At 46.3% G+C, this 14097-nt stretch overlaps 1 protein-coding gene across 2 annotated transcripts in view; it reads left to right on the top strand.

Annotated features, from left to right (window-relative positions):
* Nucleotides 1-14097, top strand: part of PRIM2 (DNA primase subunit 2) — a 59017-nt gene that overhangs the window by 22085 nt on the left and 22835 nt on the right. For both annotated transcript variants that reach the window (XM_085846724.1, XM_085846725.1), the window contains 6 exons: nucleotides 2092-2184; nucleotides 3717-3854; nucleotides 6166-6233; nucleotides 6587-6659; nucleotides 6878-7063; nucleotides 7497-7623. In XM_085846724.1, the coding sequence (XP_085702850.1) occupies nucleotides 2092-2184; nucleotides 3717-3854; nucleotides 6166-6233; nucleotides 6587-6659; nucleotides 6878-7063; nucleotides 7497-7623 (685 nt within the window). The remainder of the gene's footprint in view (nucleotides 1-2091; nucleotides 2185-3716; nucleotides 3855-6165; nucleotides 6234-6586; nucleotides 6660-6877; nucleotides 7064-7496; nucleotides 7624-14097) is intronic.

Genomic DNA, 14097 nt, shown 5'->3' with positions numbered 1-14097 from the left:
GTTCCTCACTATTGCTAAAGATCCAGCAAAGCTGGCGGAATTATAGTCACCTTGCCGGGTCCATACGCGGAGTTGCTGCTGGCTGGCTTGCACCCTGCTCAGTAGCTCTTGGCACGCTTTCTTTCTGCTGTCTCCCACAGGGTATTTTGATGCAAAGGTAGCATGGCGCGTGTCGAAGTGCCGCTTTATATTCGACCGTTTCATCGATGCAATTTTGTCATTGCAAATTAGACACACCACAGAACCTGCTCTCTCCACAAAGGCGAATTCTTCGGCCCATTCGTCCTGAAATGTACGATACTCATCTTTTTTTCTTTTCGCCATCTTCTTCGTCGAAGGGTTAGCTTTGAGCAAATGAGAGAGAGGGAGATGTTGACCCAAGTGAGTCTGGCTGGCCTGCGCACGGGCTGACATACTCGAGAGGTGCGGCGCGGCCGGCCGACTCTGGGATGCTGTCGCCTCAGCGGTGGCGTGTGATTGGTCGAGATGAATTCCGTGACGCGTCTCGGCGGCGGCACGTCATTGGAGGAACCGAAATCACGAGTCGCCTCAGCGGTGGCGCGTGATTGGTCGAGATGAATTCCGTGACGCATCTCGGCGGCGGCACGTCATTGGAGGAACCGAAATCACGAGTCGCCTCAGCGGTGGCGCGTGATTGGTCGAGATGAATTCCGTGACGCATCTCGGCGGCGGCACGTCATTGGAGGAACCGAAATCACGAGTCGCCTCAGCGGTGGCGCGTGATTGGTCGAGATGAATTCCGTGACGCATCTCGGCGGCGGCACGTCATTGGAGGAACCGAAATCACTACTCGCGTCGGCTGCATGACTGAACGAAACAAAAACCGCTTCAGACAATTCGGAGGTGTTTTTTCTTCTCTCCTTCTGCCAAGTTCAGCCCTGCACGTGAATGAAGCACGACACCATTCAAACTATAGGTAAAGCTTCTGCGAGAAATATTGGGCTTTCCAAGTTTCAAACTCCAATTTTATCTGCGAGCCAGATGCAATCATCAAAAGAGCCATACCTGGCTCGCGAGCCACACGTTCCCGACCCCTGCTCTGGATCCTCCATGAGCCTTGACTTTATATACAAAAAAATGGCATTGCAATGTTATCTTTACTTAATGCAATTATTTTTATGATTCGATTGGAATCTGCCATCCTCTTTGTGAGTTGGCTGTAATTGGTTTGGATCACCTTGAGGTTTGCAGACTTACCTCTGAGTGGTGTATCCTGGGTTCAAATCTCGACCCAATGACAAACTGTCATCCTGGTGTCTTGTATGCAGGGTGATTCCTCGAAATTAAGCTGGTGTTTTGTCTGCTAACATGAGTTAGTGGACATTGGAGTCCTTTGTCTTTTTCAAAGAGTGGGCGAGTTATCGCCGGCACCCTTTCAATGTTTGCAGTGAATGCAGTTTTGTGTACGGCCATGTACTAGATCAATATTCTTAGAGTAAATGTCATAGTTACAAGTAAGAGAAAATATTCAAATGTTTTTACCCCCGCCACCGAAGGTGGACGGAGGTTATGTTTTCATCCATGTTTGTCTGTCCGTGAGCAGGATATCTCAAAAGGTTATGGACAGATTCGGACAATTTGGTGGACAGGTTGGGTGTGTGATGAGAACGAATCGATTAGATTTTGGTGAAGGTCCGGGTTCTGGAATTTTTAAAGTGATTCTTAACCATTGAGAGCTCGGGCCATAAATGATACATAGCACAATATCTCAAAATGTTATGGATGGATTATAACAAAACTTGGTAGATGGGATTGGTAATGTGACAAGAACAAGGTGGTGGTGAGATTTTGGTTATGGTCCTGATGCAGATCCAGCCTATCGGTGGGATACAAAATGTAAACTGTTCAGCCTGGTGGAGGTATGTGCTCTACCGAGTGCCGTTCTCATTGTATTTGTAGTCATTATTATTGATTTGTTCTATTTGTGAAAATTGTGCTTAAATTTCACACAACACCAGCTAAAAATCCATCCTTCCTTCCTGATTCCATGTTTGAGGTTTGAACCCTGCCATTACCTGTAAACCCCAAAAGATTTGTAAGCATGTGATCTCATTCTTTTTTGTAATGCAGATTCTTCCAAATGAAAAAGTTGAGTTGAAGACACAGCTGATCAATTCGACATTCGGAATGAAAGAATTGTTTGACACCCAAGATTTTTACAAGGTTTGTGACTTTGATTCAAGGTTTCGTCGATCGATTCCCTTTCTGTGCTGCAAAGTTATACTTCGGATATAACTGCGGCTCTGTTCACATCGTCCAAACAAATAAAGCGTGTCGGGGAGAGTTGTGATTGGGAGCTACTCGTGCCGAAGTAGTGTGGACTCGTTTTTTTTTTGTCATTGTGCCAGCAAGTTCCACGAGAACACTCCATATTCGAAGTCTGCACGTGATCGTCGTGACGGAATTCATGTAAACTGGATGACGGGCACCTCTATCGTGTTTATTTGGTAGCGAAAGAGAATATGCTTGGTGTCCTGTTGTATGCAATTTTAAATCTCTATTACGAAAGCAGAAGTTGCACACACATGGGAGTCGAGAAAATGATTCATAATAATTCTGAATGCAACAACTGAAATTATGAGAATTCATCATTCAATTATTTAAAAAAAAAAAATTCAAATACAGTCGAGGCTCATGGAAGACCTAGAACAACGAACGAATAAGGATGTAACAGGACAAAAGGAACAGCAGAGGGGGGGTGGAAACACCAACTGTGGAGTTTAAGGCCAAGATGGAGGGCGACTTGGACAATCAGTGGTATGGGGGGGGGGGGAGGGGTTGAGAGGATGCATGGGCTAGACAAGATGGATGCAGAAGGAATCTCTTCGGAGGGAAAACTGGAAATTTGGAATAAGGTGGTGTTAGTCGGGTGGGGGGTTAATGAGGGTTGAAAAGATCATGGTTTTGGATTGAGGATGATCTGAGATGGTGGTGAACAGCTGTCATGAAGATTTGGAGGGAAGATCGAGATGGAAGAGAGAATGTGGAAGTTGATTCCACAGGTGGGGAAAAAAAGAGGAACAAATTAGTGGAGGTGAGCAGTGATCCTGGATTTTGGTAGTTTCACCAGAAGTGGCTGGATGGTGGAGCATGGGTGCACTGCAGATACCTGGGGGGTGGGGGTAGACAAAGTACAGAAAAAAACAGAGGGTGCAAGTTTTGATAATACAATGACTTGCACAAGAAAAGCAGGGAAAATTTTCTCAGTAATGAGAGAATTGGGGAGCGTGGGTGGTCGGGAGGGTGGGGGGGGAGGTGAAAACTGGGAGGCCTGTTGGTGATTCAAGGCCAGACGGGAGGCTTGTCGGTGCGCCGAATGGGAGGCTTGTCCCCGTGCCGATATAAAGAATTGTAAAAGTCATGTTTATTGTCTTTCATTACCCAATAAGCCTCGAGGCCATTTTCACCGAGTCCTTTGAATGCTGAATTTGGAGCCCTGTTATGACATTGTTTTTACCACTAGTATGCAAATAAATTGCAGATAAAAGGATTCGCATATAGAAGCAATACCTCTAAGTTTCCAAATCCGAAAAAGCGGATAATTTGAACGACTCATGTAAAAAATCTCATTTAACTCACTGCAACGAAACTCTTTCCCCGGGCTCGTTCATTTGGAGGAAGGCATAGTAATTGACTGATGTTTAGTTACTACCCGTTTAAAGCCATGGGAATATTTCATTTAACTTTCCCTGCAGGTGCCATTCACCGATGCACTCGATCTGGTCCGTGGCCGGAAGATTTTTCTTCGCCATGGCTTGGCCTACATTCCACACAACGACCTCGTTTCCATTGTGCTCAATGATTTTCGCACCTCACTCTCCCGGGCACTTGCTGTGAGTGTGAATTTGCTATTCCAACAAAGCAATTTTTTCTGCTGCCCAGTTTTTTTCGTTGTTTCTTGAGATGATAGGAAAATTTTGTGGTTATGCAACACCATAAGCCCAAACCTGAAATTTTGTGTTGACTTATTTTCATATTCAAATTATCTACATTTTAGATGTAGCTGTGTTCTTCTCCTCCGGTTGACATGTTTGGTGCACTTTTTGATTGTCTATATGGTTCTCCTGGCATCGACTCAGGATGAAGGATTTGCAGGATCATAGCATATGAAGTTGCACTGCTTTATCACGCACTAAACCCTCGACTTGTGTGTATTGTTGTGGTTGACGAAATTCACAAACCACCATTCAGGTCCCTTAGGTGAGATGTCTCGGTAAGTATATGTGTAGTTAGGCCCAAACCCGTTGTCTAGAGGGAATAAATGTCATTCATGCGGGCTGCGACTCTTCAGGATAGCCGTTTTTCTTTTACTATCTTTATTTTGGACCAGCCGCCATTATTACCACCACCAACCACGTCTCAACAGCCATCACACAACAACCACCAACCACAACGCCGCTTCACAACAACAACCACCAACCACAACGCCGCTTCACAACAACAACCACCAACCACAACAACAGCCACGACCTTTACCGTCACAACTCGCCACCATCGCATCCACACCATCTCGCGCCACTCGTGGGCACCGATACTGGACTCGTGCAGGGCGCGCACCGAGCAGCGTATTCAGAGACATCACAGACTTTCCGAAGAAAAACGGATCAAAAACGACTCACGCCCACTTTTGTTCCGTCCAATCGGTGAGCGAGGGGCGATTTGGCCCCGCCTCCAGGGCGTTGGAGGGCGGTCGCTATCTGCAAATTCATGGATCAAAAAGCATTCACGCCCACTTTTCCTCGGGCCAATGGGGAGCCAGTTAGAGAGGTGAAGGGTCGGAGGCAGAGGGTCAAGGGTGAAAGAGCGAAGCCACGGGGCTTGTATAAACGGCTGCGTTCGTCAGTAAAAGAGTTGTGCGGAGTTCAAGAGAGTCGTTGGTGGAGCTGGAAAGAAGTGGGAGAAGTCAAGAGTGAAGAGTTGGGACGAGCCAAGAGAGGAGACGGAGAGGGCGAGTAGACGGAGCTGTGGAGAGGTGACGGCGGCGAAGGCGGACGAGGGGGTGCTCGCGTCGGTGCCGGGAGCTGCACAGGGAGAGGCCAGTAACGCGACCGAGGTCGAGGAGGAGACGCTCGCCGCGGGACCCGAGACAGGGTGATATCCTCCTTCCCCCGAGCATCAGCAACCCCCTCCTGTTTCCCCCCGCGCTGAGATAGTGCGACAAAGGGGGCCCCTTTCCCACCCCCTACCAGACACTGTCCGCAAGGCCCGCGGAGTTGAGGCGCCACCGCCGCTCTGCGTCACATCATCAGACGGGTAGGCCCGACACGGTCTCGGCCCCAGGCCCGCCTACCCCCCTCATCCTGGAGGGTGGTTCTCTTTTCTTTTGCTTTGGGAATATGTGTTGTCGGCGCCGTCTGTGAAGTAAAATTGTATAAGTGTTGCCGTGTGCCCGGTAGTCGGTTAGATCTGCATTGTTGCATTTGCTTTTTGTGTAGTATTGCATTGTCTTCTTCTTTTACATGTGCTTTTGGTGGAATTGTATATGTGTGCTTTCCGTTCATCGCGAAATAAATGTGCTTCATGTTGAACTGTTTTCCCGCTTCGCTTCGTCTTTTCTTTCATTGAATCTCCATCTTGCTTCACGTAAAGGGTTGGTCGTGGGCTAAAACGCCCGATAATGAATCGAACCGTCGAGGCCGACGAATAACACCGCTCGGTTATCCCGATATTACGGAACGGGTCGCTTAAAGTGGCCCGTGTCCGAAGTCGACCTGCGGCGAGGTGCGATCGCCTGGTCTACCCTCTGTGTGGGTACTTAGGTAGGTCGAATTTGGCGAGCAACCCTATCCCACGCGGGGGCCGATTGGCTCGATCGCGGTGAGACCGAAAGGTCCACCCGTGACTGGTTCCCGGCGTTAGTCCGAGAGGGTCACGACTGGATTGTCCGTCTGGTGGGCGACGTGCCGCGATTCGAGTTACGTGGCCGTCCGCACGCCGGCGGGCGCGAATCTGCAACAGTATTATGAATGCCTTGATCGGACCACACACATACGTCTGCATGTCTGAGTTTGGCATTGCTCCTCGAGTCTTGCTTATTTTTTATTAACCAAGAGGTTCATTTTATCCTCCCTCTCCTCCTAACTTCGTTTTCTTTTGTTCTTTTATTTGTTTTTTGGTATGTGTGTGTTTTGACCGCCTTTGAAGGTCACTGCTCGAGGGCTTCCTGTGATCCAAGAAGATGAGAGGCTGCAACCACTGCTGAAGCACCTCAGGTGAGGATGTTGATAAGTATTAGTTACTGTGATGCACTGTACAAATACGGTGGAATAAAGCTGGTTTTTGGATCTCGTTAAAAGCAAAGCTTAATCACTTAACTATTCGAGGATGCTTCTCACCCACCAATCGATGGATTAAACAACCCGCCGAGATAATTGATTTGTAAGTTTGAAGTTTTTGTTCTTTTATTTTGCCCAATGGTATTTCGACTGGTGATGATCCCGATGTCTGGTTTGTCCCCTTTGGTGACGAATTGATCCTTGAACACTACATCGGCTGAGCGGCATGGCCCAGTTCGCTTTTTCCTGCCTGAGTACCTTCTGTGGCTTTTTTTTTTTTGTATGTTTAGCTATGCCTACATTGGGCAGGACTACTCTGTGCAGAAGAATGTTGGAAACATTTCCCTTGATCAGCTTGACTCGGTGAGCATGGTTGACATTTGTGTCACCGATTCTGTTATGATCCAGTTTCCTCCTGAAATGTTTTATGGAGAACCCTGTGATATAAGACATGTCCATGAACGAATGAATGGCCTGTCAATTTACTTTCTGCAAAGGCTTCGCACAATGTTATTAAACAAGAGTTCTTTTTGAATATCCACAATTGTTTCTGCTGCTCTGACACCATGGTGCTCCTCCAGCTGGCGACACGATCATTCCCCCTGTGCATGCGCTCCTTGCATTACGCATTACGAGACCAGCATCACCTACGTCATGGTGGTCGACTCCAATACGGCTTGTTCCTGAAAGGTCTCGGTCTGTCCCTGGAGCAGGCGCTGACATTCTGGAGGACCGAGTTCGCTCGAGGAAGCATTGACCCAGAGAAGGTCTTCCTTTTTTTTTTTTTTTTTCTTTTTTTCTTGATTGGATTTTTAACAAGTTTTAACTTTTTTTATTTATTAACTTTTTATTTTGCTGTTAAAATGTTAATCTGTCTTTACAACTCACTACCTCCTATTTCATTCCACTTTCCCCTCCCACTTCATCTTCCAATTTTTTCGCATGTATGAGTTGCGACATCAACTTCTATCTTTTCCTTCTTTCTGTAACCTTTTTTCATCTCTCATTAAGTTTGGAACTGCTACACTGATCCCGATTGCATTTTCATGACCATTGAGCCTATGGCCCTCTGCGAACAATCTGCCAATTGCTGATGTAGATTGACCAATTTCACAGTCAGAATTTTGGATGTGACAGAGTAGGGTTATCTGTGTGTATTAGCAAGTCCACCATTCCTGTCCTGTTGTTTGCCATCGGCAGTTCGAGAAGGGTTATGCGTACAACATCAGGCACGCTTATGGAAAGGAGGGTAAACGTACGGATTACACTCCGTACAGCTGCATGAAGATCATCCAGACGAACACACCTGGTCCAGGGGATCACCACGGTACGTCTACCCTTCGATATGCAATGCATCATTTGATGCTTCTTGTTGATTCGTTTCGATTCCTGTTATTTTCTTGTTCTTTTTGTGAAATTACATTTTGAGATTTTCCTTTTTCAGCTCGCACCTTATTTTTATTGAACCATAAAAGGTTAGGCCACAGGGAGATCAAATTGGTATATCTGACAGTACATTAGGCCCTTTTGTTTTCTGCCTTGGCGTTGGCAACCGACTGATGGCGCCATTTCTACGCGAGCCACGTTGGTGACTCCATTCTCTGAGCCGTCAATGCCTGTGAAGGCCTCCTCTCTTTTTCTCTTGTCGGCTCATTATCGCTCATGTATCGCTGTGCGTAATCAATGTGCTGACCTTGAAGTAAAATAGCGATTATTTTCTATTGAACATATGTGGGAGGGTGAGGTTTGGAAGGATTGATGGTTGTGTGTGGGGGAGGGGGGAGAGGCGGTTGGGGGAGCATTGCAAGAATGCGTGACTTGAGTACATGTTTGAGATTTATTTCAAGCATGGGGATAATAAAATGTTGCACATGATGTCTTCCGAAATGTTTTTATCTCATCGTATCTATTCGTACTTTGCTCCTCTAAGGAATTAGGTCATGTGGTGTTCATAAAAAAGGACCCTTGCAAAGGTCAACAAACAGAAAGCGTCAGTTGTTGAGGAATGAGATAAAGAATGGTTGGCTTTTGTGACGTTCCCATCTGAGCACAGAGCTTGTGCTGCTGGGATCCAAGGTTTAAAACCCATGCATTTTCGATATGACCATCGCTGAATAATGTCATTTGTACGAAGGTTCACCGATGTCCACCTGATGCCCGTCCTCAAGCTCGACGGGACAAATTGTCAATGCAATTTGCATTTGAGCCTCTCGAGGAGAGAAAATGTTCCACGCTCTTGACAACTCGGCACGGGCTTAAAGTCCAAAAGTAAAAACACAAAATCCAAGGCCTTTCCACATGTTGGAACTTCTCCACAGATGGTAATCTAAACTGGAATAGCAGAGTTCAAACTGCGATGATAATCGCACATTCCTCATCTTTTGTACTCCGTGCACATTTTATCCCGACATGGAAGGCTCTATTTATCTTCTCTTCCTGCACTGCTTTATTTCATTTGTCCTTCATCCTTTGCCTTTGATGTTGCATGTATTGCTTCTCTCTCTCTCTCTCTCTCTCTCTCTCTCTCTCTCTCTCTCTCTCTCTCTCTCTCTCTCTCTCTCTCTCTCTCTCTCTCTCTCTCTCTCTCTCTCTCTCTCTCTCTCTCTCTCTCTCTCTCTCTGTCTCTCTCTCTGTCTCTCTCTCTGTCTCTCTCTCTGTCTGTGTCTCTCTGTCTCTCTCTCTGTCTCTGTCTCTCTGTCTCTCTGTCTCTCTGTCTCTCTGTCTCTCTGTCTCTCTGTCTCTCTGTCTCTCTGTCTCTCTGTCTCTCTGTCTCTCTGTCTCTCTGTCTCTCTGTCTCTCTGTCTCTCTGTCTCTCTGTCTCTCTGTCTCTCTGTCTCTCTGTCTCTCTGTCTCTCTGTCTCTGTCTCTGTCTCTCTGTCTCTGTCTCTGTCTCTGTCTCTGTCTCTGTCTCTGTCTCTGTCTCTGTCTCTGTCTCTGTCTCTGTCTCTGTCTCTGTCTCTGTCTCTGTCTCTGTCTCTGTCTCTGTCTCTGTCTCTCTCTCTCTGTCTCTGTCTCTCTCTCTGTCTCTGTCTCTGTCTCTGTCTCTCTCTGTCTCTCTCTGTCTGTCTCTGTCTCTCTGTCTCTCTCTCTGTCTCTCTCTCTCTCTGTCTCTGTCTCTCTCTCTGTCTCTCTCTCTGTCTCTCTCTCTGTCTCTCTCTCTGTCTCTCTCTCTGTCTCTCTCTCTGTCTCTCTCTCTGTCTCTCTCTCTGTCTCTCTCTCTGTCTCTCTGTGTCTCTCTCTCTGTCTCTCTGTGTCTCTCTCTCTGTCTCTCTGTGTCTCTCTCTCCATCTCTCTCTCCATCTCTCTCTCTCTCGTCCGATCACTGAAATTGAATTGGAACTATGGAATGTATGGCTCAATCATTTTTCGCTTGTACAAGGTTTTGTACTTTAAAGTGGTTTTTAAAATTTTTATTTTCGATGTTTGCTGCTGATTTTATTTTGGACTCGAGACATGATGAGTGAGGGATGAAATGTATTATTCATCAAAACATTTGCTGCCATCTATGATGACATTTGCTCTGTCTTTGTTCTGATATGACACAAAATTTTAATTATTTTATCGACTGAGAATTTTTTTTTTTGATTCCTTTAATATTCCAACTCCAACTTTCTTTATAGTGGCAGTGAAGGGAAAACATAGTAGATGTGTACAAATAAGGTGTTGTTGAGATGTTGCTGGACTGGTTTCCACTGGGGAGTGGGTAGAGGAGCATTCGAGGGACTGAAGGCTATATGCTTGGCAGGCAGAATTAATTGGAGGCTTCGTTTCCCCATTGAGTTGAAGGTTGATGCCCAATCGACAGAGGGTGAGATCGCAGGCCATGAGCCAAAAATGGAACTTTGTCAGCAGTCACGTGGTCACTATGCTTTCCAGAAGTTCTGCAACATGAAATTAGCAGTTTAATAATTTTCCGATAAAAAGTTCACGACAGATTGTTAGGTTTTGTTTTTCCATTCAATTGACACTTTATATGGGATTTTGTATTGATTGATAAATCAGTTATACTGTACTCTAGCAGAAACACGATACGGGCAAACACGGACACAGCCGACAAAATGGGCGACAAATGCTTTGTCGCACCATTGTGTCCATTCCCTGTGTCGTGCTGTGTCCATGCCATGTCATGCCGTGTCCCACCGTTGTCTCAGTGGTCATGCTGTATTGTGTGGTGTCGCACCGTCATGTCCATGCTATGTCGTGCAGTATCCCAGCATCATCGCAGTGGTCATGTTGTGTCATGCCATGTCTCACCGTCGTGTCCATGCCATGTTCCACTGTCATGGCCGTCCCATGTTGTGCCGTGTCCATGCCATGTCGTGCCATATCCCACCGTCATCTCTGTGGTCATGTCGTGTCCGTGCTGTGTCCCACCGTTGAGGTGGGTGGTGATGAAATGAGATCTGTCACCTGCAGGCCAACACAGGTGCTTCATTCACCGCTCAAATCATCTGTGTACATGTGCTGGTAACTGAGTGGAGATTTATTTATTTGTCTGCAGTTGGTGACTGCTTGGCTGCATCATTTTCTCGGGGTCCAGCTGTGCTGTTGATGTATTTTCCCCTGTTACCAGTAAGCTGACACTCATTTTGCTGACCTCGGAAGGATGACCAGCTGAGTCGTCCCACATGGTGTTAATTCAACGATAGGACAGGGGGCTTGAACTCAAGACCCTGAGATCTTAAGCCAGCCACCTTTACCGTTAAGCCTTTACAGTTTCGAGCGACTGCTGTTTCTTCCGCTTAATCATGGGGATAGCATCCGCTCTCAATTTCTTAATCGTGGCAGATGACTCCAAGATATAGCCATCTCTGTTGTTTCATAACTGCTCTGTAAAATGTTCCGAGCACAAATGTGAACATTTTGTCGGCCCGATCCACACTCGGGTATTTTGGACAAACCGAGTCCAATTTCTGGCAATCTGCTTGACCCAGATTGGCCATTGTCTTTCGGCCATTGGTGACTGCAGCATGAAACCATCTCGGTTTGTATTACGACAACCACAAAGGAAGCATTGACTCGGTATATTTGTGAGAAATCGAAAATTATTCGCCGTTTGAGTTAAATTGTGTCGCAATGTAACCCGTAGACCGGCCGAATATGGCAGTCAACTCCCGGGTGTGACTTCACAGCTAACCGTGAAGAAGAAGATTTCGACTTTTAATCACAAAATCACTTGCTTTATAAATCGGAACTAGAAGGGCACTCGGTAGAGAGCATACCTCCATCACATAATGCCTGATCCACGAGAGCATATCCGGCCCAGTACATTTTTGAAATATCGTGCTATATATCGTTTTTAGCCCTATCTCTCAACGGTGAAGAATCACTTTAAAAATTAAATAATCCTCGTATTCAGATCCGTATTCGGATCTTCACCAAAATCGAATTAATTCGTCCTTGCCACACACCCAACCTGTCCACCAAGTTTCATCCGAATCCATCCGAATCCGTCCACAACTTTTAGAGATATCCTGCACACAAACAAACAAACAAACAGACAGAAAGGGGTGAAAACATAACCTCCTTCACCTTCAGTGGCGGAGGTAAAAAGACACGTCATATCTATTTTGTCAGGTATCGAGGCATACATAAGCATTGAGGTGGTCTGAGCATTTGGGTTCACCTTTTAGTAAAGATTTTATAACTATACGACGAATACAACAGGTTTTTATACGATGTGATTCGTAATGGCCGGAGGTAAACTTTACTCCTGCAATAAGTTGCATTCCAACTCTACATCTACCCTACCCTCTCATATCCAACTGCTCCTGGATACTGTGCCTTTCTCACCTGAGAAGGTGGGGAGGTTTCTGGCAAACCTCAACTCCGATTCTGCGACAGGCTTGGACAGCATCAGTACACATGTCCTGAAAACCTACTCTGCTGCGCTTGCTCTTGCTCATCCTCTTTCTGCTCTCTTTACTCGATCATTCTCTCTGGATCCGTTTCCGTCTGCCTGTAAGTTGGCCAACATCACCGCAATACAGAAACATGGTGCAAAAACGGGTCCTATTTACAGCAGTCCAATTAGCCTGATTCCATTATCAGCAAGGTCATGGGATCTTTCATTTCAGTTGACATCAAATCCTTCCTTTTCTCCAATGGTCTGATCTCAGATCATCAGTTCTGTTTTGGCCATTCTCAGTTATTCGACTCTGGACATGCTACTTCAACTCTCCCAACAATGGATGGAAGCTGTAAATCTCAGCCATGAGGTCAGGGCCATCTCTCTGGACATATCTCGGGCATATTCAGCGTGTTTCAAAAAGATTGATACAACTTTGACTTCCTGCCATTTCTTTGTTTTTTGACCTCTACCGTTTTCATTTTCAGGGTTTGGTGGTGTTATCGTGGTATTTGTTCCCTGGGATTTCTAGCTCTAACTCTACTATCCCACTGACAGTGAAGCAGAAGACAAAAGTGGTGACTCTGTGGTATGACTAAATCATATGTAGACACCTGCTGGAGGTTCTGCTGGGAATGCGACCTCAGAACACGTGATGGACCCACAAATTGTGCCATTCAACGTATTGTGAAACAATTTGAGCACAAGGGTGCAGTGCACAACCGGAGCAAGGGCAACAGTGGCAGGCCAGCATCAGTAACCAAGAGTCAAGCTGACAATGACGCCGTGCGGTATTCTTCAGTGGACAGTCCCAAGAAGTCCCATCGCTGGTACTTCCGGGAGCTCCGCATCAAACCAACATCAGTCTGGTGTATACTCACAAAGGAACTGAAGCTTTTTCCATACATCATTTATATTAGGCATAAACTGAGTCAAGATGACATGAGGAGGAGAGTTGATATGTGCAATTGGTTCAGTGACAGGATGGAGCGGTACCCAAACTGGATCATCTTGATCTATTTTAGTGATGAAGCCCATTTCCACTTTAACGGTGCCATCAACAGCCACAACATTTCCTGGAGTGTAGAACCACCTGAGGAGATCACTGAGAGGTACCTGAAAGGGCCTAAGGTAACATGCGTCTGCAACGCTAGGGCCTTACTGGTTTGAGAATGACAACAGCAGGACAGTGACGATCAATGGTGAGCGCGACCAGGCCGTGCTCCAAAAGTTCCATTATGATCTAGCCCAAAAGGTCACCCCAAATAAAGCTCAGCATGATCTGGCTTATGTAGGATGGTGCATCCCCGTATACAGATGGTTACACCATCACTTTCCTGTGGCAGCTCTTCAGAAACCGCCTCATTGCTCTGGGTACTGCTCATGACTGGACAGCCCATAGCCCAGACTTTGAACCCTCTGGACTCCTGGTTTCTGATGGCTACCAAGGTCTCTATCTCTCAATGGTGAAGAATCACTTAAATTCTAGGAGCTGGATCTGGATCTGGATCCGGATCTCCACCAAAATCTAATCGCTTCATCCTTGTCACTCACCCAACGTCTCCACCAAATTTCATCGATATCCGTCCATAACTTATTGAGATATCCTGTACACAAACAAACAGACAGAAGGGGGTGAAAACATAACCACCTTCACCTTCGGTGGTGGAGGTAATCGGGCCACAACATAACAAACAGAATAGCAGAAAGAGAAGGGGGGAAATGCAAACAGCAGGGCCGACGGATAAAATAGATGGAGTCGGTCAAACAAAAGAAATGAGGGGTAGGGGAGAATGGGGGTGGTCACAAGATTGATACAGAAGCAAAATGTTTTGGGGGTGTTTAAGATGCCGGTTGCAGATGGTCGGATTTGTCTTCCTGGAGGAGAATGCAAGTTGTTTTACAGCAACAGCCTCACCACAGGATTCAGAGACCCAAGAGTGGGAGGATGGT

The sequence above is a fragment of the Eptatretus burgeri genome, chromosome 11, assembly GCF_056783735.1.
Source record: "Eptatretus burgeri isolate ZD-2024b chromosome 11, Ebu_testis_v1, whole genome shotgun sequence".
Taxonomy (NCBI): Eukaryota; Metazoa; Chordata; class Myxini; order Myxiniformes; family Myxinidae; genus Eptatretus; species Eptatretus burgeri.
Note: the sequence above shows the minus strand (reverse complement) of the source record. Positions and strands in the feature narration are given on the sequence as shown.